Raw genomic sequence first — 25,792 nt, forward strand, 5'->3', positions numbered from 1 at the left:
TTTGGCACGTAAGTAGTTTTATATTTGAAGTATAGCAAAATATGAAAATGAAGCAATGCCATACAGGATGCTTTTAAAAACTGTCTCTTAGATGTTATGCTGAAAACAGACATCCAAGGACCAAGTTTGATTTTAGTGCAGTGTCACTCAGTTTATCATTTGCTGGGTCCATTATTTTGCACAGGCAAAGACATAGGTTCAAGAACTGCAGTGTAGTGGCGAATTATTTAAAAGAAACACATCAGATCTGTTGGATATAAAAGTGATGTGCAGCATGAACAAAAACAGCGGGTGTCCTTGGATAACTGTTGTTGACATGGGCGCATGGTGTGGTCATTGTGACTGCATGGTAAAATAAAGCCCTCAATTGTACACCAGCCAGTGTTTAATTAATGTTTCATTTGTCCTTGTTTGTGACTGTGTGTGATTGGCCTCATCATCAGTGCACAAACTGTGCGTGTGTGCGCGTGTGTGTGCTTCATACCCCTTGCTCAGCGAGAAAAACTTTGCTGTCTGCAGTGGAAACATTGCGTGTGTAGAAGTGATACTCACATCAGTGGTTGGTCAGGTAGCATTGAGTAAGGCTCGACAGTCGGATGTTGATGCACAGTGCATCACTCTACGAGATTCTTTTCAAGATTTTCAAGACAAACACGTGCTCACACACCTACCAACATACATGCACACATGCAGTACATACATAGTCTGGGGCATCTGATGAGGATTTCATTTTGTAGCGCTTTGCTGACAAAGCTCATAACCTAGCACACACACACGCACGCAGGTGCAAAAGTAGGACACAGTCATCACATTACGCTCAGAGTTATGAGTGTGTCATCACTTGCTGCTAACGGGGCAGCTGCTGGGAAAACAAAAACAAAGCAGAGACGATAATCAGAAAAATGGTGAAAAAGTCTTCAAATATGTGCAACCTGACTAATAGATCATAAAAATGGGAGGTGAATGTTGAACCCACAAGGTTGTTATTATGAGAAACAGCTGCAAAGACTCTAAGAGGCAGACTGCTGCATCAGTTTGAGTTAAATTCAGCTGGAAGAGCAGAGCCAGAGATCCCAGGCTATAATGGCAATGAGTCAGTTTAGTTGTATATAGTTGTGGTTTCTCACGAATTATGTGCTGCTTCTCTATCTCTGAACAAACGCACACACACACGCACATGCACACACATGGACACACAGACCTATTATCATTAATCTTTGAATCAGACCCTTGATGCCACAGGGCAGATATCGTGAAACAGAGTAGCAGTAACTGACCTTTAAATGTTGACTTATGTTCTGCCATGACTTCTTCACCTCCTCTATCATTAGTAGTGCATGACGCATTTACACCCATTGTTTCTTGACATGGTGCTGCACTGTCTGACCTAAACAATATAATCTATGTGTGTAATTAGAAATTATGGGAATTTCATTGCAGCTAAAAACCTTTATTGTAACTACACAAATATGGCTTGAAATCACCAACATCCAAAGGAGACAGGAAAGCAGTCGCCAGATTTCATTGGTGTCACAGGCACAATCAAGAGAAATACATTAATCTGAGAACACAAAGGACTGAAACAAAACACCAACGTTTGGGGTTTAAGTGTTATATGCACAAGAAATGTTGATTTGCTTACAGGAAAACAGCACATACTGTACATGTAGGAGCTACTGCAGAATACAAGCAAGAAGAATTACAGTACGCAACACTCACAAGTGTTGAAAAGACCAACAGAGCTGTTGTCATAGACAATAAGAGTCTCTTCAACAAATAAAGTTTCTCAGTAGCTCTCTGAGCTCACCTTTGCCTCTCTTCCCTGAGCTGCAGTGTCACAGTAGAACTAGTAATAAAACATGAATGCTTGTATTGATTGTTGTTCATTTACTGGGCAACAGAGCAATAAGTGTGTGGTGTTTCAGATAATCTAATAAAAGTTGCCGCAGTATGTGTCCATATGCAGCATGTTCATTCTTGTGAGTACATTTCTCCTGCCGTATTTTTGGATTATTGTTCACAGGCTCACGCGCTGCATCTGCCACATGTATTTCAGTCGTAACTGCAATTATGAATATGTCATAAGAAATTACAATGGTTAAAAGAAAAAAAGGAAATTAAAACTTAAGGATTTTGTATGAAGAAAAACCTTTAAATGTAGCAAAACTCAGACATCTGAACATGACTAAATCTAGGGCAATATTTGTTAGTTTTAGGCACATTTTCAATTCTATTCTTCCCCTTTACCTGTCCTAAATTGTAGTGAAAAAATAGTGTGGAGTTTATTTCTGGTGTTCAGATTTTTGTTACTCAGGTCATTGACCCTACACTGTACAAGTTGGCTTCACTAACTACTGGGTTACAGTTGCGCAACCTCCCCCTACACAAGACCACTTATTTTGATCAGGAGTGATTCACAGTTTGATTATCAAACTAGTGAGTGTACTTCAGTGACACAAAAAAATAAATGTATTTTGAATGGGTGATAACACATACTGCAGATTAAACACACACACCACTGCAAGAAATATTTGAAAAATTTCATCCAACAGGTTTGGTACTTTTTTTACAGAGACTGATGTGTAGCACGGAACCCCCTCCATATGTTTGTTACCTCCATATCTGTATACTGTATGTTGCACACACTCCAGGACAGTAACACACCTTGCAGCCACACACTCAGCACTTTTCTGCTCCTCATTGGAGGAAAGAGGATTCAAGCCAGCTCCAGCTTAAAACATGAAATTGGTTGGGAATGTGCTGTTCCTCCCAGGGGGGGTGGGACAGGATTGATCTGGAGTGAGCTGCTGAGGAACGGCTTTTCCATTAGGTGAGAGATTGATCCCGGGGCTGTGTACTGTCTTCTCAGTAAGGGACAGGAGGGGTGGAGTTCATTTTCAAAGGACTGAATTGGTATTAAAAAAACATGCAGACATGATACACAATAAACAATATACAAAATACACACTAGATTTGGTCAACTCAAATCAATGAAATAAAGCACTTTAAAGCGATGAACTATTGCCACAACAGTCGCAGTCAGATATAACCTTTTACCCCAACAGGCAGCTGTGACCCTGGTTTCCATTAGTCACTTTATCCCATGAGACTCTTATTGAGAGATCCCAAAGTCCCCTGTACACAAGGTCAGTGAAGTGATAGGAGCTCCAGTAATGGGGTTAGTAGCATGAATTTATCATGTCCTGTTCATAGACATAAACATGCACCCATCACAATTATTTTCCTTGTGTTGATGACACCCCTTACAGCTACAGTCTTGCATGGAGCTCTGAGATATAATGATGTAAGCTTTTAAATAGACAGTTGTTGTGTCAGGCTCAATGTTGAACCTTAATACTTTGTTGGTACAGATCAAAGTACGTCAGCAGCAGAGTCAAACTGTCAAAGCACCGAATAGCTCGTGGTCAAATTTGTACTCTTTGGTTTTTAATTGATCTGACGTGACCTGGTTTAGATCGTATTTTGTTGCCAGTGTTAGACTGTGTTTTATCATATTTACATCATCGCATTTTGTATCTTATTCTGACCAGATGATGTTGTTTGATGGAAGTTCAAGGGAGAATCAGAGTCATGGATGTTTGTCCAGTATTTCATGGCAATCCATCCTACAGCTTATAACAATGCAACCAGGCCAACTGGTGGGCACTGATGGACAGTGCATGTGGCTCACAGTAGCTGGCGGCGTGCAGTGATGAAGAGATCATATATTCTTTAAATTCAATAATACACTCTACAATGAATTCCTTATCATTGGCTCTTATTGCCTCCCTCAATCCCTCCTCCAGCTCAGTTGCCGACTTTGAAAGAAGAAACAGACTAGTAACATAGGGGTTAGTTTGACATTTCCATGGCATTTACAACCACATCCTCTTTGGTTGGTGCAGCCTTTTCTTTTTTTTTTGTCAGATGTTACAGTAAAGCATCAGCTGACAGCAGAGAAGCTGCACAAACACAGCAAACCAGTGTGAAAAATCTGTATTTAGTTGAGTCCAGATAATGAAATGGTTTATTCATTTATTCTCTTCAAACACTTGGATGTATTTACAGTGCAGAACTGACATTTGCACCACAAGTATGCACACACACACACACACACACACACACACACAGGAGGAGACTGTTGAGGGACCCTGCAGCAAAATGCACCATTTACCTCAACTTGACACCCCTTATAGAATTACTGAAGAGCACACAACATAAACACCTTATTCTGTAAACTCTCACACACACACACACAAATGTGCACGCAGTCATTCGCATGCAGGCACACACACGGATGTGCTGTAGTCAAACACACACACACACGCAATAATTCCCTCTCTTTTCAGCTCAGCTACACCTCAGTCTGCTGTTTTTAGTCATTTTCTTTCTCATGATTCCAATCTCTGCACACCTCCCCCCATCTCGTCCATCCTCCTCTCGTTCGCTTTGATTTATAGCTGCCTATGGGGTTTGTTTGTACAGTGTGTGAGGGGATTTGGGGAAAAAAAAGGATCACTTTATATCAGTATGTTTCACACTTGCAAATACTGTAGGTTCTGCACCATATTCATATGTATGTACACATGCAGAAAATGCACAACATATGTTGACTCCTGAGGAAGATAAAGTCAATGTATGTTTTCTTCCAGCATACAGTGAATTTCAAAGCAAAGAGACAGATTTTTTCTTCTAGGAGAGCTGCCAAAAGGTGGCACAATTATAGCAGCAGGATTTATCCTGCCACAACAGAGCAACACAGAGCCAAATAATATTTGTTACTGGTGTAGAGTAACTACTGGTCCAGGAGGAGAATACGTGGAAAACCGAGAGAATGTTTTGCAGGGTGCAGAGGGACTAAAGGGCAAAAGCTTTGCTGCATGGAAATTATTGGTGGAGGAAGAGAAGAAGGAACCTTCAAAGGTGACAGGTGAGAAAACAAAGTGAGAAGGTGAGTTAGACAGGTGGAGCAGGAGCTAAAGAAAGAGAGAGAGTGGGAATGAGAGAGAGAGAGAGAGAGAGAGAGAAAGCAAATGTGTTGCACCACCTTCCTCTCAGATCCCTGAAGGTCCGCTGTCGTTGAAGGAGCTGCCCTGCTGAGGAAAAAACAGAAACAACAGGACGACAGGGAAAAGAGCAGAACATCCAAATATCAGACAGAGAACAAATATCAGAGAGAGAAGGGGAGAGGGGAGAAAGAGGTGGAAACTGGGGCACAAGCACATTAGTAACACGCTTTAGCATCAGGCAGGAGCAAGAGGAAGAGGGAGGAGAAGAAGAGCGAGGAGAGAAGAAGACGAAGAAGAAGTGACAAGATGGGAAAAAGTGCTGATGGCAGAAGTGTGATGGTGCACCCTGCCAGGACCTGAGAGAGACACCCCCCCCCCCCCCCTCCCCTCCCCTCCCCTCCCCTTGTTTCCTTCTTCCTCTGTGCCCCTCTGTCTCCTTATCTGTTCTCTGACCCTGTCTCCTCCTCCTTCACCCTCCTCTCCCCTCTCTCACACGCTACTGCTCGCTCTCTCTTCCCACAGTCAGACCGGGGAGAGCGCAGCGCCTGGGTCGCAATCTCCATCTCTCTCTGCCTGTTTCGATCCTCTCCCATTTTTCTGCACTCTCTCCACCTCCTCCGATTGTCATTCTGCAGCTGAAACCCTGTCAGAAAATACCCTGAGCTCGGCAGGACACAGAAGAAGGGAAGACCAGCGGGGGTATGAATTGGGGATCTCTCAAAGAACTGAGGAGTCTTTGTTCTTTTCAGGCTTTTGATGATTGATCCATTCCATTGTTTCTCTTTTACAAGTAAAGACTTAAAATGGAAGACTTGATGTGAGAGCAAACAGAACAGAGGAATTTGCAGCTGCATTTTGCTTCACAGAACAAAGTGATGCATTGAGGTGAGGAACTGCAGACTTAATCTGTTTCCAAGCAAAGAGAAAAGAACTTCAGAGAGAAACAGGACAACCTGAACACACTTTGGCTAAAAGAGGACGAGACGCTGAATCAAGAGATTTTAAAAACACCTTCTTCGAGACTTCAGGCTTCCCTCCCTGGCTGTCTCCACCTCCTGTACCTCTGTGTATTTTCGAGCTCTGCTCCCTCACCTGAAGCTCAGCCATGCAGGTGTCCATCGCCTGTACGGACCACAACCTGAAGAGGGGCAACGGGGACCACAGCAAGCAGAGCGCCACCAGCCCCAACGTGGTGAACCAAGCCCGGGCCAAGTTCCGCACCGTGGCCATCATCGCTCGCAGCTTTGGCTCCTTCACCCCACGCCACATCTCACTCAAGGAGTCAACGGGAAAGCACACGGGCATGAAGTACAGGTGTGTCTCAGAGTTAAGAGTGTGTGTGTGTAGAAAAACATAAGCTGTTGTTTTTTTTTTTTTTTGCTCATCAGCTGGGTGTTGTTATTTTTCCCTCCACTTTTGTACGTTCGTCTCTGTATTTCTTTTCTCATCCACTTCATCTCAGCTGCTACATCTTCATTCATCTCTACTCATTATTCTTTTATTATGCTGCTTAATTTTTCATTAGCTTTGAATTGTCCACACATTTGCAGTTTGGAATGCAACTCTATTTCTCTTGTGCAATTATTTTTTCATTTATGGCTAAAAGTTAGAAAAGATAGTTAGACAGAGACGTGCACTGTATCTAGCCACCCTTACATTGATTGCTTGGTGATAATTGTGTATTATTTATCAGATTTCATCGGAATTATATCATGATGATATAATAAAATTACTTATCATCTTATATCAGATTTTAGACACATTTGCTATGTGATAATGTTTCATCTTTAAATATTCATATTAATATCTTAACACTGATTTTGACCATGTGCCCAACTCTATAGAATTTGTGATGTTGTGTTTTAAAGAATAGTTTTATGTAAATAAGAAAACAGCTCTAAATCTTGTTTATACATAAAACTTCCCCTTCTCTGCCCAGAACCCCCCCCCCCCCCCCCCCCCCCACCTCATGTGCCTGTTGTTGCTGTCATATTGTGTCTTTTCATAAAGCCATTCTTGCCAGCGCCATCTGAAGCACCCTGTGCCGAGCCTGCAGTATGTTTTCAGTGAACTCGCGCTACACATTTCAAATCTGATCCTCAGTCTCCAGAGTTATGCACAAGTTGCTCATTCAAACTGGATGTCACCAGCAAACCTGTCAGGATATGTGAATACATGCTGTCTGCTACCTGCTGAGAGTTTACTGACAGTTCCTGCAGGTGCTTTGTCAGTTCTGTCTATCACTATGCTTCCTCGCTCCTTCTTTCTTTCTCCCCACTGTTCATTTACACTTGTTCAGTATTTCACAGACTTGCTGTGTGTCTGGCACAAATCCTCCCCCTCTCCCCCTCTTTTTTCCCCTCCTCCTCACAAATACTCAAACGCTCGGATTCTGATGCTTCCAAATGCCATGAATGGAAGAGGACTCTTTTATTTCTGCTTCTCTCCCACACACCTAAACACTTTTTCCCTAGCTCTCTCTCTCCTCTCTCTGCCTGTCTCTGTGGCTTGGTGAGACAGCTCTGCAGTGTGGGCAGAGTGTCTGAGTCGGATTTGACCTCAGCAGTCCTGCTGCTCAGCTGATTTGTGTGTTTGACTCTCAAATAGCCTCAAGATGTGATTCTTATATAAAATATGGTGACATTACTTTCTTTCCCAACTCTGCAGATCACTGTGAAATCAGGCTGGAGTGTGTGTGATGAGAGTGTGTATGAAGACAGGCTTTGCATGTGGATAGAGAAGAGATAGTAACAGACTGATGGGAGCACTAACTATTCAGCATATAATGGTGTTAATATTCTATAAAATAAAACCACTTCATAAAACTCTTTTCAGTTTCAAAGCAAACACTACAGTTTTGCTGCTGTAGGTACATTTCAGGGTTGTTTTGGGACTTTCTTGTGCAGTAGCTGATGCCAAATGAAATTCTGCAGACCTCTTGGATAAAATGAGGGTGCTTGTCATGCTCTGTGCACAGTAAAATAGGTTAATGATGCAAAATTGTTTTGCAGTGAAATAAATTTTTCATTCAGATATTTTTTTCTCTCATGATTTTCACCTATTTTTGATTTTTAACTTGGCTCTAACGGCCTGGGACTTGAAACAATAATGAATGTGGCTGTCTGAAACAACACCTACAGTGGACTCGTCTGTTGAGATCTCAGAAACATAATTCAGATTTCTTTTGTTTTAGTAACTGTGTTCAGTGGTTTCTCACAGTGCATATATTTCTCAGCTTTTGCATCTCTACTGCTGCATGTGTTAAATGTCTTGTGCTATAATTGGGGATATACAGTAATTGTTCTATTGTTGAGCAGGGCAGTAGTAAATAAATCTCATTGTAATGTAGCATGTAACATATCTCCTACAGTAATTCAGACACACACTTGAGAGCTATAAGAATGTAGGATCTTTTCAATTTAGTGACATTTTATCAAATTTGATGAATTTTACCTTCAACACTTTTGTGTGGAGTTTTATAACTCTGCCCAAGACTGGTATAAAACTGCTGCGGACTCCTTCTTAAATTACTTATTGTCTAGACTCTGAAGCGGTCTAGACATTATGTAATATAAGTGGGCTGTTATGTGGATTGACCAGTAATGAGAGAGCTGCTAGACAGGTGAGCAGCGTGCTGACTGGGGCTCGGGGCCACGTCAGACTGCGTTAGAATAACAGATCTAAATGGTGGGGGCAGCGACTACAAGTACCTGTGTCAAAAGTGAAACTCACAGAGCTACAGCTGGCAGGTGACAATGGATTCAGTTCTGGGTGGAGGTGGAGGCCTCAAAAAAGGTGGGTTTCTGAATTCTGTCCCCAAACTTCACAAGAGTTGTGTTTCTCATAAAGGACCACTGAAAACAACTGTCTGACAGTTGTAAATGAACTGGGATTGTATCTCTTTACACTGATAACCTTCTGCCAGTATTGTTTAACCATATTGATGTGTCAGTATTAATGGGAAGAATCGATCAGGACATTGGCTTCATCAAGGTCTGTGGAAACCAGTGCCTCATGACTGTGATAACTGACAGGCGTGGGTCCGTAACAGAGACGTCTCCTGACACCTCCTGACAGGGTTTGATTGTTCAGAGTATTGACCGATCTGCCTTGAGAACAGACATGATTGGCAATGGTTCTAACGATACCATGATGCCAGAGACTGCAGCCACTTCAGATACATCTCAGTTACAGACTGTTGTGAGAAATAGTTTCTCTATTTTATTCTCTATATTCTCATTCTGTGGCTTTTAAATTCAGATATCAATTGATTTGATTAATTAACTGATTGAATCTCCTTCTTGGAAAATGCATCAAAGCGTGGGAGTATTGTAGCTATAAGAATGAAACCTCACACACACACACACACACACACACACACACACACACACACACACACCTAGGCACCTACAAATCACATAGGCACACACTCCCCTATACAGATCTTCTCCTATAGGATGGCAAACCATATGCTGATGCTGTCAGTTTGTCATTAAAAGTTCAGTAGGCAGGCAGACAATTGTGAAAATAACTTGTGACAATAGATGAGGATGGGCTAGAGTTTCTGCTCACTGCTCAATAGGAACAATAGGAGAAAAGATGGAGAGAGGAGAGAGATGGAAACGAAAAGAGACAAAGACAGATGACGAGAGCCGATACCTGTGTGTGTGTGTGTTTGTGTGTGTGTGTGTGTGTGTGTGTGTGTATTTGTGTGTGTGTGTGTGTGTGTGTTAGTCAGTCAGAGAAGCTTTGTCTTCCTCTGACATTAATGCTTTGGGATGGACAGTATAGACGGGATTGAGTGTCTCTACCCCCCCTACATCCTCTCTCTCTCTCTCTCTCTTTCTCTCTCTGTTTCTTTTTGTTTCAGGAAGTGAACCCAGGGTTGTACGCACCATCTGCTCAGGCACTGCAGTGTAGGTGAAAGCATAACTAGTGAGGATGTGTTTGTTTCTAGGTGTTTACTTGTGTGTGTGTGTGTGTGTGTGTGTGTGTTTCATTTCATGTGCTTGTTATGGCAGCTTCCATCATATAACACACACACACACACACACACACACACACAAATACAGGTCACATAAGGGGTCAGGCTTTTTAACTATTTATCCCTTGTCAAAGAAACAGACGTGTCTCACTGTCTCTGTTGCTAATGATGGTTGAAGCTAAGAACTATCTTAATGCTGGTGAATAAAAGCTGAAGTCTGTGCTTATGGTACTTGAGGTCCTCTAAAGTCTTTTATCTTCAATTTTGATGTCATGTTGTGTTGAGGCCAAAACAGAAACATTTAACTGCATCAACAGTTTTATAATACTCGGCTTATTTATTGATTGACTGATGTAATAAGTTGTTTACTGGTGCCCAATGTGAGCTTGAGTGAGTAGAAATCATATATGTTTTAATATGCTCTAACCACAGCAGAGCAGTAGAATAGAGCACATTGTGTGTGCATGTTGGGGGAGGTGGTGGTGGATGCATCACTGTACATCTGAATACAATGATAAGATACTGGATTATGCTGGATTTACTGACACATCCTTTGCATTTCATTCTGACAGTGCAGCAGAAATAAGAAAGGCTTACTACTGGTGTATTTTTTCAACATGCTACAAAAATGCATCAAGCGTCACACTGATGCACTGTGGTGAGAGCTCATTCAATTGATAACGGTTTTCTTTACTCTCAGACTCGGTAAACAACATTTGCATCAGTCAATCAGTCAGATGGGTGAACACAGATACACAGGAGAGGGAGAGAGAGAGGGACGGAGTAGGTTTAAATGTCTCTCATGAAAGAATTCAAACCCCACGCTGTGGTGTGATTGTGCTCTGTGCAGTATGCACTTGTGAGGATTGAGCCACCAGGGTGCTACTTGCTCCCTGTGTCCCCCTCTCTGCATCAGTGTGTGTTGCGACAATGAGCTTTGAAACGGTCCTTGTTCTTAGCTAGGCAGCATTTGAAATGAGTTAGAGCAGTAGCAGTGACTTTTGTGCTGTCTCCTTGTTGGTTTCCATGCATACTTCCTTTTTTGAGAGAGAGGGAAGGAGAGCAGTATAGCAGGAGCTAGGTATAGACAGAATGAACCATTAGGAAGCATAAGACTGTGTTTGACTTGATATCAAAGCTATTAATAGGTCAGTTAAGTATGCCTGGTTTGTGTGTGTGTGTGTGTGTGTGTGTGTGTGTGAGTGAGTGAGTACAACCCACTATAGAAACGTGTGAAGCATTAAAGTGGCTACTTGTAAGTTTTCTCTGCTGTCGAATGTGGTTTCTTGCTGGGAGCAGGTGGTGTTGATGGTTGCTTGCCAAGAGCTGCAGTCATCATAAGGTGTAGAACAGGGCAGACAGGACACTAAAGTGACTATGCTATTGGAAAGTGAAGAGACAGGCGGGCCAGCTGGGGCTAGCTGGTTAGCATGCTAACTTCAGTAGAGGAAAAAAAAGTGATAGAAATAGACAAACATAGCAAACAAGAGTTAACATTGGCGTTGCTTTCTACTGCTGGAGACGGCTCTTGGTGAGTAAAGGAATGAAGCTTGATACTGAACTCGCAATATTTCTTCTATACCAAGTCAGCCTGATTGTCAGGATGGGTGGTACAGTCAGTGAATTACATGGTAGCCACGCCCTAATGCACACCCCGCTTTATCGTCTATTTTCTTCTACATGGGACCATAATTTAAATAATGAACATCATGTTGCATTGAAGAAGACTGGAAACTAGTGATTGAGACCATAAACTCATTAGGAAATGTTTACTGAGGTAGTACATCAGGTGAGAAGTAGGGTAATTTTCCCATAGACTTCAATACAATTAAACTTGTTTTTGCAAACAGTGGAGTCGCCCCCTGATGGTTATCAGATAGAATGCAGGAATAAGGCACTTCTGCATTGGCTTCACTTCTCAGACCCGGAATCTACATTCATTTTTATATACAGTCTATGTTCTAGACCAGTAAGTAAACATCTGTTGGCTAGATGCTATGCTAATGCTAAATTTGGCTGTGTAGCAATAGTAAAACTTACAAATAGCTCCTTTAAAATGGCTGGCTTTTCACATCGGATCCAATCCAGTGGCAGCATGCTCAATAAAACACCAGATTTACTCTACACAGAGAGCCAAGAGACTTAGAGCCAAAGGACATAGAGAGCCAGGTTAGATTCTGTTCCACCAGCTTCTGTGATGTTTCTTGCATCTGTCTTCTGAAAAACAAATGAATTTTCCTGGGGTTTACTTTCTATTTTCTAAGACAAATCAGCTTCACTACAGCACTCACTATAAGAAATTGAAACCTTTCTCATTTAAAAGGTGCCAACAAGGGGTGTTAACAATTTCCTTCCTTATAAAACATTTGCAAACCCTTTTGTTTGAACATTTTAAATTCTCCATTGTCTATTAGTCTTCTTCTTCTTCCCTGCATGTTTTGGTGCACTGCAGCATTACTTGGTCACTATAGTCACCTGTAGGTCAGTGGAAGAGTTTGAAAAAAAACATTGGCAGGAAAGTGTATCACATTACCCGTGTTCCTGCATGTGCATCCTTCTGCATATGAATGAGATAAAGAGAACAGGGATAAATAAACTGCTGCATAGCTCTACCAGAGGTGTCAATCTCAAAATGATACCTTTAATCACCAATTGCTTTGGGAGAACACAATAAAATTAGAGTTCCTATGAACATATCGTCCATATCCATAAAATTCACCGTCAAAATCATTTTCTGAAACTTTCTAATTGTGATCTCTGCTATCTAAAACCTATGAATTTATGTTCTATTTTATGAATATGTGTGTGGCCCCTTGATAGCAACTGTCCCCTTGTTGCTCATGTCACTGAGTACACAGGGAGCAGGATGGTAGTTGTGAGTTCTCCAATCTGTTAGGGCATCCAGGCAGAGCCTCAAAGGGGTTAACCAACATAAGAGATATTCAGTGCAAACACTATGTCTCATCTGAGCCCATGTTGACAGAACATGCTCTGATAGATGTATATGAGTACACATACAAATGTGAAAAGACATACATATAGACACCAAAGTGCCCCCATGAATCCATACAGGCTTATCTGCACATTACTGATGCATGTTTACACATAATGTAAATGTACACACACAGATGCTCATATCCCCTTTCTTTTGATCTTAGTACTGGGTTTAATTTTTGCTTATTTATATTAATTAGTGTATCAAACATGCCATGGCCTCCAGTGACAGCCTTGGCCAGAAGCAGTATGTTTTGACTGTCTGTCCATCCTGTTCTTATGAAAGAGATATCTGTGGAACCTTACAGAACACGTCTTTGGCCATTACTCAAGAATTCATAACAAATTATGACAACATTTCAAGCAAATGTCTATTGAAGTGATTACATTTTATATTCAAAGGTTAGCTTCACTGTGACATGGTAACGTTCTGCAAACACTTTTCTGGCTACTATTGAATGCTTTAAAGAACAACAAAGTCAAGTCGAATCAATTATATATATATATATATATATACATATAAATACACTCAATAGCCTTTATTAAATTCTGTTAGAGTCTTCACTACGAGTCTGGACAGACATGCATATAAACTGCAACTTGACTGGTTGATGGAGGACCTAACTCAAGTTATTTTATGATGGCTGACTCTGCTGATTTGGTTTCTGGTTTTCAGTAGGAGAAAGAGAAAAAAAAGAGGAGAAAGGGCAGATGTGGGAGGTGGTCAGTGAAGGCCACAGACTACTGATTCTGAAAGTCGTAAATCAATGAAAACAAGACACAAAATATATACACTAAGAGATTCTTATTTTTAGTTATTCAAAATATAAGTACCTGTATTTGTTCTGAGTATTAAGAAAGAAAAAACTGCCTCATAATTTTCTAAACCTCTTTAGTCACTGGTCACCTCAAATGTGTCAATACATGAAAAAAAAAATGATGAAAGATTCTGCATGAAAAAAAAGCTAATTCCTGATGACCTTTCAACATGTGTAGCAAAAAAACAAACATGAAGGGTTTGTGAATACTGGACAAGCTATTGCATGAGCCAACTCACATACTGTTAACTTGGCAGAGGAGGGCTGGTGTCAGCTCAGCTACTGTCTGTAACCTGCAGAGAGCTTGCACAGCATAGTGGTGTGAAAGGCCAGATAAGCAACTACTGTAAAAGCATCTGTGCGGTGTGCCATTCTGTGGAGGAGGTGCGAAGATGCCCTGTCTGTATATGTGAAAGTCCTAAATGTTGTTGAAATAAAAGTTGTTGACTTTTATTATAAGGTATTTTTGGCAAACATTAAAATACTGAAACCATGAGTTTTTGTGTGTGCATGTGTGTTTGTGACACAGAAGGCCGTTCACTTCCTTGTAGCTTTTTCTCAACACGACAACAAATAACATATAAAGACAGAAAGGGATAAAATGAGTAAGATGATAATGACTAAAGGAAGGAATTCTTTGTGCCTGCTGGTCGGGCTCCAAACACATTATCTCTGCTTGTTGCCATGGTAATCATGTTGACTCTGTAGTCATCATTTAATCTGGAACACTTTAAAAGAAGCACACACGCCCCCTTATTTAAGTAAGTGGGGGTAAACTAAAAAAGGTAATTGAACTAAAGAATAACATGTATTATGGGGCTGGAAAATGGATGGTAATGTGATGTGAATGTGATAAAAACAGAATGATTTCTGTGCTGTTTATAGCCAGATTCCCTTTCAAGATCTAATTTAAACAGAACTTTCAGAAAATTGAAAAAAGAAAATGTGCATTAATGTCAGTTTCCATCCACATGCCGCGAGGAGATGACCCAAGTAAAGGAGCTTGAGTCAAACCTAAGATGGTAATGGAAACATCTTGCAAAACATGCATTTTGCTTTCACTGATAAAATTACCTTTTTCACCTCAGCTAAGTGCACAAATATTTTAACAATATTTACATCAGAATAGTTGCAAGGAAGTACAACTGTTGTCTTGAATGCATAAAGAGGACCGACACTTAGTGATATTAGTAGGAATTTTGAATAGGTGGTCATTATTTTCAAAGGTTTTATGCTAGTTGGTGCTGATTTCTATGGAAATAAGGATCTAAACAGCTGTATAGGTCAAAAATGCAGTTTGGTTAAGTTTAGGTACAGAAACTGCTTGTTTAGGCTTAGGAAAAGTGGTTTGGGTTAAAATAGTACATCCTTAAGGTGAGGGGACCTTAAGGATGGCTCAGGTTGTTGAACGGTCATGGATATAAAAACTTCATTGACTATCTATTTGACATGGGAAATGAACAGCGGACACCTGTTTGACAGTCCTGTGTTTTGATGAGCCATCCATCCACCCTGACCTCCTAATGTGGATTTTATTGCACTTTTTATTAGGTCACCTGTCTTCCTTCTTTGCTACTGTCATGATTACTATGGCTGCTAGAGGTCATCAAGCAATAAAATGTAACTATGGGTCATAATGAGCTGCTTCCACAGACAAACTGTGGGCTTGTTTTTTTTTACAACAGGACAGTCTGGGGAAACACAAGCAGATATTTAGCTCACTCAGAGTAATGCAGGGATGACAAAAGGAGCATGAGAAAGAACAAGAGACAGAAATACAGCAAAGAGTGTTCGTCAAATCTAGGAATGATTATACAAGTAAATCCCCACAGGGACCTATCACATTGAACTGTGGGGAGAATAACAAACAGCTATTGTGCCTGGTTGTCTATCAGTTTGTCTGTGAACTGTTGCTGTGCCCTTGGGCATCCTGAAAGACACTGATAGCATTATTAATTACAGAGACAGGTCTGTAGCTGAAAGTAGCTCTGAGTTGAAACACTTTATCTTGTATGTGACAGCAGCTGATTGGAGTAGTATCTCTCTGTGCATAGCTGAATAAAATATTTGACCCGCTGTGTGGCAGCTGACTCTGAAGTTAGTCTTCTTGTTCACCAGTTACTAATGTAAGACTAGCAGTATCACTGTCTATGGTACTGCTGTTGTTGCAGCTCCTCTGATTTGATCCCAATAGCACTGCAGAGCTTTGTCTGAAGTTAGAGTCAAGGACAATGGGGTCATCTCCACATCAAATGCTCCAAGTGCTTTGTTCACCCTGCTCACGTTTGCTTTTTAATTAAAGGATGTGCCAAGATGGCAATGAATTTATGATCAATGAGAAACACTTTAGATTGTTTAAGAATGCTGATGACATGGCCTTAGTCGGTCACCTCAGGTGAAGCTGCCTCTCTGGGCCACACTAAAGCCCTTCAAACATGGTGTCACATTAGCCAGCTACAAATCAATGCTGGCCTGGACTCTCAGGTGAGCTTCTCTGAAAATACAGAGTATATTTTCAAAAGATGCTCACAGATGATCTTTAGAAAAACCAGTGGCTTCAGTGTTAGCAGATTTTACAACTAGTTTACAATACTACAAACTATTGTTAAAAGTGTCAGTGGCAAGCAAAATAGTTGGCAAATCCCAAACAGCCTTTGACTCAAACTTTTACAGAAAGGAGGAGGAAGAGGGCATGGAGTATCCTGCGAGCCCCTTCTCATCCTCTCTTCAGCCCCTCCAGGAGGCACTATAGAGTCCCCCTGGCAACTAAAAAGGTATTCAAGAAGTCCCTTATCCCAAGTGCCATCAATATAAAGAAGGGACTGATTAGATTTAAGCCCAAGACATTGAAATGAACTGTTTTTAAAGTGTCTGTTTTATGAACTGTGTTTAGTGAGCCTGACAGACATTAAAGATATATATAAAGATATATATTCATATTCATATTCATATTCACATTCATGGGTTGTCAGGTTTGCTCCGTGGTGTGTAGGGAGAATGATTTGAATGGGGCTGAGAGCCAAAACCAAGAGCAAGCGTTGCTGCAGACTGATATCACAGATTGTAATTCTGATGTTGTCTCCCTGTTTAGCTGCCCGACAGGACAGAAGAGAGGGCAAAACAAAGTGAGACGAAGAGACAGCTCATGTGAACCATAAAGGTTTACAAGTAATTTTACTTTTTGAATTTATCGTAACCATGTAATTAGCACTGGTGCTTAGCAGCATGTTGATCATTTAAAAGTATAGTCGCTCCTTTAAAAAAATGTCACCCCAAGGACTATTAGTTCCTCCCAGACACTTTCCTAAGTTAGTAATTAATCCCTCATCATAGAAACAGCATTGTTCTTTGTTTTTAAAGTACAGTGCAGCATCTTTGGTTTGCTGCCTATCAACAGCAGCTGTGATTAACTGGGCTCATTCAGTAGAGATGTGAAGATGTAATATGAAATGTGAAATGTGTTTCCTTCTTGATTAGTGAATACGAGTAATCAAAGGGCCAGTAATTAATAATCAGTTGGGCCAGATCTGCGTGCTGCATCTGTGCTACGCTTGACTGCATTCCAGGTGAAGATTGTGTGACTTCAGTGCATTGTGGGTGCCAAGTAATGACATTCAAGGCACATGATTTTACCTAAACTTAGCTACAGGATTATACTTTTAACAACCTGTTTGTTTCTCACTCTTATGGCTGCAAAGGGATCTTCCACCAAGAGTTAAAGCTTTTCTCCTCTTTCTCTCCCATTAGAAATTCCCTTACTGTTAATTGCAAAGTAAGAAGGAAGACAAACTAAGTAAATTCTTAACAGTGTCTAAAGTACCTGTAATACCTGTGGATAATCAGTAGAGATATTTAGTCCTGCTGCTTTGCATACATAATTATTGTATTTACCAAGGAACTACTGGAGTAGATGATCAACATGACAAGTATACTTGATACATTACTATGATAGTTCAGGAAATAAACCGCACTAGGGCCCAATCGCTATCAGGGGATCATCACACTTACGGTTTTGATTTTTATTGCCCTTGCATGTTTTATCAAAATAAATATCATTTCCACCCATGACTTATTTAATTTAGTTACTTTCTTCCCAAATGTTAGGAAGTAAAGCCTGCTGGGAAATCGTAATTTTGTCCAATGAGGATGCTCCCTGTCATTTGTAATCATGGATGCATTATATTACATCCATGCTTGTAATAGTTTGCGTGAGTGGATGTTAGCATTTTTTCAACCTTTTAGCAAGAACAGAGTTCTTCTGCCAATGGCTGCTTCGTCATTGATGAATTCAATAAATGCAGTTAATGTGTGATCAGGTGCTGTCATCCATCCATTCATTCATACTGTGTTGACCTAAAATGTGTTGTTGCGCTTTTCTGGATGGCTATTGGTTCAATGATTACTGGTCCCTGTGTAAGCCAGCTTTGTAGTGGTTTGTTTGTTTTGGCTGGCTAAAGCTATTTCGGATGTTTGATAGTTGTTGTGGTGGTTTGAGCCTGGTGCGGGCTGTGAGAGTAGAGCTGATAAATCTGACACTAAGGCTGCTGCTCGATGTGCTGTCTAAAGGCTACTTTGCTGGATGGGAGAAACGTGGCGAGTATCTTTATGGTGACAGAACCACTGCAGTGGTTGTGTGTGTACTTGTGTTTGCAACTGGGCCAGTCACAATTATGTAACACTACAGAATACATCTTTTCATGTGACAGAAAACATTTAACTTGAGTTCACCGTTGAACTTGAACTGAAGCTGCTGCACCAAACTGTACATCTTTATTATTTAGAAGTGGCCAGGAAGAGGGGGACACCAGCATTAACATCTTCTCTCTCCTAATAGACTCTCTCATTTGGCAAAGTTTTACATCTGGAATATGTCTGTTTTACTATGAAAATAGACGCAGCACAGACAGCTCCCAGCAGACAGACTGCTATGTCTTTAAAAGAGATCTTACCACTGGTATCCTACATTTACTCTAATTAATTAATTAATTAATTACTAATACAGGAAACCTCAGCCTCCATGAGACCTTATAATAGTTCTCTGTCTGATCTACATGAAATGACATCATACTTTGAGAACCTCCTTGATTACAAACAGCCATGACAGACACAGATATCTTTATTAACCACTGAGGACCTGGATCCAACATGAGTGAACTTCAACCACTCTCTGATATTAAATATGTGATCAAAGAGCATTTCCTTCACAGACAACTATAATTAAAGGCCCAGCTCCCTTTAAATCCTCTTGATCCTGTCTCATCATAAGATTTGTTGTAAGACTATTTTAAGAAATGAAATTCAGTGAATTTTTCAGCTGGCATTTTCACCTAAAATAATGATTGGAATAAAAGTCGTGGTTAGAAAAATAGAAGTATTTACAATAGATGTAATACTGATGTAGTTACTTTACATTTTGACGACAGATTGTGCTTTTAACGCTTGACTTAACTTTCTTTTATTGTGGCAAGTCAAAAACAAACACTAAAAATGTGTGTAATTGTGTGCATTTTAAATCAAGGGCCTGTAGGTCCATAATAATACATACCAACTTTATAAAGTGCAAATAATAAGTTTAGTAGTCAACATAATGTGGAAGATTATGTTAAAAATATGAACAATTAATTTTAACAATATGGAGGGTAATGATGGTGCTACTGTAGCAACAACTCTCCATCATATCCTCTGTGTGATCAGTGCTGTGGATCACCTGTGAAGCAGGCTCATGAAGTGCAGTAAACAGAGTTTACTCTAAGAAAAACACACCCATTTCTTTTATTGCCAGAAAGCAAGATCCCACCGAATACACTGGGACTGGTCTACAGCGGACGTTCCTACAGCTGCTGCTCGTAAATCAATCCCAGCCAGGTGTTTTCTTATGTTGCCGTCTTTTGCACGTGCGTTAATAGAAGCAATTACACCTTCATGTCTCACTTTAACCAGCAGTCAGAGAAAACTGCTTTTTGTGGGCCCCAGTATTTGTAGCTGACTCCTCTTTCTTCGCTGCTCCCTCTTTTTCTTTCTCTCTCTGAAACTGATAAATCATGGCAAAAAAAAAAAAACAAAAAACGTTAGTGGTGTAAAGCTCTTTGTTCCAACTGATCTGAAATAGGTGTGGACTGCGAGGAATCACAGACCTCAACGTTTGACTGCGTTGTTATTTAACATGACATGACTGCGCTTTGATCTCTGGCAATTTGGTACAAAAATATTAACACCCAGCTTGATGTTACTGCCGACTGCTGATATGCTTCTTTTCCTCCCTTCTCCTCCACATCGTTATTTAACAGGGTAGACATTTTGCTGACATGATAATAGTGGGATTACATTGAATTATTGTGAGAATGTGGCTTAGACGGATCTGCAGCGAGACGTAAGAAGACGAAGGATGGAGAGAACAGAGAGTTAGAAAGTGAGAGGAGTTGTCAGAATGATTATTTATCGGTTATAGTAACTTTTACTTAATTTGAGCAAATCCTCCGCTTCAGCCATATTGTGTGTGTGTGTGTTCAATGTGCACAAATGTGTGCCTATGTAGTGTGTGTGTGTGTGTGTGTGTGTGTGTGTATGTGGATTGCTTGTCCTTCAATGGCTGTAAAAAATATGACACAACAAATGACATCTTGCTCGACACCAGACACTTATAGTGGATGAAGATGAATTGAATACACACACGCATACACACACACACACACACACACACTTCCTTCCCTTACAGATGTTCTTTTTCAGTCTGCATTTTTCTTCCTTCCTCAGATTATACCCCTTCAGCCTTTCTTTTTCTCTATTTCTGTCTTTCCTCTTTTAAAAAATCTTTCTCTTCCTTTTTTTCTCCTTTTTCATCCCCCTCTCCTCCCCTCCACAGACAGCTGTGGCACACTAAACACTGAGAGGAATAGGTGTTAACAGTGTAGTGTCTGCTGAGCTCAGTGCCTTTGATCCCTGGAGTAGAAAATCACCTAACTGTGCCCTGAGGCTGAAGTCATGTTTTCTGCATGGTGGTGACTTTTACATACCCACACATGTACACACACACATACACACACACACACACACACACACACACACACACACACACACACAAAATGCAGACACTTGCACACTTGCACACGTACACGTTTCATTGACATTGTACACATTCAGCTGATGAACCGAGTGAGCAGGTAGGGCTTTTATACTGTATTTGGCTCACTGAAGCACAGTATGTACAAACATACTAACACACTTGAGCTGAAGTGATTAGTCAATCAACTGATTAGTGATGGAAAAACACTCATAATCAGCTACTGTAAATTCTCATATAAACGGTCTTCAAATTCCACATGAACAAATAAAGGCATTAATAAGTTGTTAATAAAGAGAAAAAGGAGGAAAACAACTTAAATTCAATGAGGGGATTACATGTAGCCTACTCTAACAGCTCACATGATAACTTCAGTGTCAATTTCCACTAATTCATCAGAATGACAACAGAATCATTTTACACTGACCACTCTGCCGCTCTGTTTCTCTCTTTAACAGAAAAAAAAGTTTTCATGCTATAATTATTAATTCTAGTCATCTCTGTCTTTCATGACTTTCAGATCTTTTTTTTTCCTCATACTCCTGATCGATGGCAAGCAGGCATCAGCAAAACCCACCACGTCCTTATGTTTTTTTCATTTTAAAAGCCTATTCATAAAGAGAAGCTGCAAGACTTCAGATGTGAAAGGCCTGACATGACTCTTGCTGTACCGACATATCAAGATCAAGAAAACAGTCTGCAGATTAATCAATAATGGAAATAATATAAATGATATAAATCGAATCAAATGTTGCATTTTGAGTAAACAAGCAAGCTTGAACTGGACAGGGAACATTGTACAGTTAGAAAGTGACAAAACCAATTGTAAATAATTCTGCATGCCGATGAGATATGTGCAATAATCAGTTCTTTCACTCGTTATATCTTCATGTGTAATAGTCATGTAGGGGAATAGGGGCCGTGTGTGTGTGTGTGTTTGTATCATATGATGGCCATATAATTGACTTCCGTCTCCATGGAGATGTGAATGACTGCAAAAACTGCAAGCAAGAGGCCCTTTTGTGTGGATTAGTCTAAAGTGTGTGCGTGTGTGTGTGTGTGTGCACGCTCATGTGGCAGGTGTGTTGAGTGAAGCCGGATGAGATGAAGTGAGTGACGACTGGAGAGAGATCCAGTTTGTGGATGCACTGTGTGAGAAACTCCCTCAGCTACTCCTTTAATACGACTGAGATGGATTTGTTCTCCTTCTTCTCTTTTTTCACATGTGGTCTTTAATCTTTAATCTTCAATGTGTCAACATCAAAGTTGGCACAATAAAATCTTCCTGTAAGGAGCCTTGACCTCTTAAGTTCTCTACAGTCATCCTAATGCAGTGCACAAGATGCAGCTGTAATTTTAAACTCACAGGAACACATCCTGCATCATAGGAAAGTGTTTCTTACCAGCGGTTCATTAAGGGCAGTGTGTATGATTTCATGTCAATTATATTTCCTAATTCAAGGAAAGTGTGGATCATTTTCTCATTCACTTGCATGCAGACAATTTGCAGCTGTCGTTAGAGAAGAAAAGTGGACCCTGTTAATGTGGAAAGTGAATCCTTCCAGTGATCATAGGCATGGCATGTTGGATGTAATAACTCCATAAAGTCATGACTGTAATCGAGAAGCACAAGACTCTGGTTTCACCTTTGTCAGATTCTACTGGACTCAGCTTACATTTACAAACTCTTAACCCCATACTGTCGAGGTTTATTAGCTGTCACATGCTTGAAGCTTTGCCAAGCTCAATACTGTATAACACTAACTTAATGTAATGAGCCCTGGGTTACCTTTAGTATAGCATATTTACTTTACTATGTTTAATACATTTACTATTAACATAACAAGGGAACGTTGTTTATTAATGTACTACTTATGCCAAACTGCAAAATGTTGATTCTGAAGATATTTGCAAAATGTTCACTGATGTGTTTTATTTGATGCTCTTTTGAAATCTATTCTATATGGGTTGGTAACCTCAATCCATCCTTTTTCAACATTTATAAAGTATATCTGTCTTTCTTTTTCTGTCATTACTTTTTATTTATTTTTTTTTACTGATGACCACCATTATTCCAAACACGTAGAAGCTGTGGTGGCATCTTGCCCAAGTACAAAAAGTCAGTCTTAATTTTTGAAACATCCGGACTGTGAGTGCCCTACCTTGAACTGTGCTGGTTTTATAAAGTATCTGACCTTGTTTTTCCAATTGAACTTTTTCCAAGACAATGAGTTGGTTGATTTCCATTGCCTATCACGCAATTTTTCCCACTTCTCCATTTATATTACTACATTCACCTCACTTTCCCACTTTTCTTTAATGCAGGATGTGCTCAGCTCTTGAAGGGCCTTGTTTAGTTTTAAAATGTTTCTGAAACTTTATCTTTATCATCTTCTTTCAGCTGTAAGAATCTAATGAAAACCTGGCTGATCAAGTCATATTGCTCCCTCAACTCTTGGAAGCTTTTAATTGAGGAAGAAGTCCAAATAAATTTTCAGACCTTGCTCCTGCCTTGAGTGCCTTTGAATGAAGGGTTTAACCATGCGTTGAGGTTTTTCCTTAGGTGTTGTTTCAATACACTATCTCCAATGTTAGCCTTTAGTGACCAAGTTCTTGCATCAAGTCTGCCTCCTTACTGCTGGATAATCAAGATTGCATATATTTACCAAGGAATTAATCTGAGCTACTTTGTAATAAATTCTTAGGTAGGGGAGAACTAGACCCACTGCCCCCAGGACACTTGAGGGTCTTTTATCTAACTCTTTCATTGCCACAGGAATCTTAATTTCAACTTGTCCCATTCTGCAAACTTCTTATTGGAATATCCACCGGTAGTGTTAGAAACAAATACAGCATCCTTGGGAAAATGTCTATTTTAACAATTTCAGTTTCAGTTGCAATAAGGCAGGAAGAGAATGGGCTGCACCTGTCAAGTTTACCAGGATGTCGTCTGCAAACAGTGCTATCTTTTTGCATTTTTTGTTTGTTTGTTTAGCAATGTTTGGTCATTGTATTGATTATTTCATTGATCAGACAAGGAATTTGACTTTATTTCATAAGGTAGTAACACTATTCTACACTATGCACTATTCTAACATCTAATCAAGGAGAGGGAGGTCATTTCTGTGTTTTTCACTCCTCAGTTCAAAAAGCTTTGGTTGTGTTAGCAATACTGTAAGTGAAGAGGATAATGGTTACTGTGTGCTGCATGTTTTCTCTCGGCATATTTCTCTTTCTGCATCTTTCCATCCCTCCATCATCACCTTCTCCAGCTCTGCATGTTATAGTGTGAGTCTATATGGTATGTGCACAGCTTGTTCCCCTTTGAGGAAACATGCGATTACGTCTGCATACATCTGCATGACAACATACCCTCACACTTTGCTAATTGTAGCTTCAGTAAAAGACCCCCCCCCACTTCATCTCTCCTGTTCCTGTTCTTCCTGTGTAATTATCCCCATTACCATTGATTCCATTCCTTTTTTTCCCCCTGTTTTCCATTGCTTTTAGCATTGGTTGATGTGTGTGTGTGTGTGTGTGTGTGTGTGTGTGTGTGTGTGTGCGTGTGTGTGTGTTGTAATATGTGATCTGTGTTGGTGTGTATACAGTACCAGCTGTTGTTAGAGCCACAGTATGATTTTAAGCTGTATGGAAGATGGCAAAGAGGTCAACAGAGACCCAAAAGAGATGAAATTTTAACAATAAGATTTTCCTTGTGGAAAAAAAAGGTTTTTGAGTTGATTAATACTTCCCCAGCCAGCACAGAACTCATCAGTTTATATCACCTACTATGCACTTTTTAACTGAAGCCTAATTTATCACATTCACTCCCTGAGAATCTAATAAAGACATAAACACCTGGCAAACACAAACAAGCCTTGGGACTTCTGTCCATGTAAACCTTACACTTTGAACATTATTGCCTGCGTCTCTGAGAGGATCATGTTCACGACCTACATGTTATTTATAACATGTTATAACGACCAAGTTGCCTCTGAGACACAGCAGGTGCAGTCAGGTGCAATGGGAAAAGTTGAAACAATGAACTTCGGCAACAGAAATTGATTTGTCACGAAAGGCCTGATGTGTTTTAATATCCCTGCATTATGATGCTCGTGTGCAAAATAATGATGAAATTAATCGTTTCTATTTTGGAGATGTTGAAGTACAATTGATGACAGTAGCTTATTTTAGAGAGTAAAACTAGGACAAAGGTAATAACTCTCCTCCTCTAACAAGGCCAGTGCATGTGTGCAAGTCTCAAGCACTGATTTTTAAAATGTTTTCTTTCTAGTCTAGTGTGGCTGAACATTAAACACTCAATGCTCACAATTCCATAGATGTGATTACATTTTTCTACCAACCCAGAGAACAACCCATGTGCATTTTATGTACAAGAATGCAGTAACTCAATGGATAAACAGTTCCAGCATCTACAGAAGTAAACGTACATACAGGAATACCTCCCTGTATTCAGTCTAATGACAATACAGATACAACCATAAGTGGCCAATTCTCGAATGAAGCAGTGGTGTCTCTTCCTCTATCTCATCTGAGGATTGGATGAAAGGAGTTTTTGTAAATATTTCTCCATGTCCGATGCCTAAAACTCCCTGACAACCCCACACCCAAACCACAGGTGATGAATCCTGAGCAGGTTGAGTTCTGTGCTGATGATGAAGCTGATGGGTCCAGGCAGATGCCCTCGTCTCCCTCTCTCCACACGTGGTAGGAAATATTTATTATTTTATTTTAAAAAAAAAAGGGGGAGCTACTGAGTAGAGTAGAGGTTATAAGAAAAAAGGGAGAATTTTCATGTGATGGACAAAACCTGAAAAGAGATCAGCCATGAGAGGAACCCCACAGAAGGAGAGATTCTTTGAAGGTGGCAGCACACACATACGGTATAGGCGGAGAGAGAGTCAGA

The 25,792-nt window shown here is 40.3% G+C and overlaps 1 protein-coding gene across 2 annotated transcripts in view; it reads left to right on the plus strand.

Moving 5' to 3' along the window:
* The window catches only part of kcnab1a (potassium voltage-gated channel subfamily A regulatory beta subunit 1a), a 102,612-nt gene that overhangs the window by 29,618 nt on the left and 47,202 nt on the right, over positions 1-25,792 (plus strand). Inside the window, exon 1 of one of the 2 annotated variants that reach the window (XM_071497380.1) lies at positions 5,513-6,323. The exons of the other annotated variant lie outside the window; for it this stretch is intronic. Coding sequence (XP_071353481.1) covers positions 6,115-6,323 — 209 coding nt within the window. The 5' untranslated portion in view covers positions 5,513-6,114. Of the gene's footprint in view, positions 1-5,512; positions 6,324-25,792 lie in introns of those variants that run through there. 2 annotated transcript variants of the gene reach the window in all.

The sequence above is a fragment of the Trachinotus anak genome, unplaced genomic scaffold, assembly GCF_046630095.1.
Source record: "Trachinotus anak isolate AG129_WGS33_773 ecotype Australia unplaced genomic scaffold, CSIRO_AGI_Tana_v1 ptg000014l, whole genome shotgun sequence".
In the NCBI taxonomy this organism is placed as follows: Eukaryota; Metazoa; Chordata; class Actinopteri; order Carangiformes; family Carangidae; genus Trachinotus; species Trachinotus anak.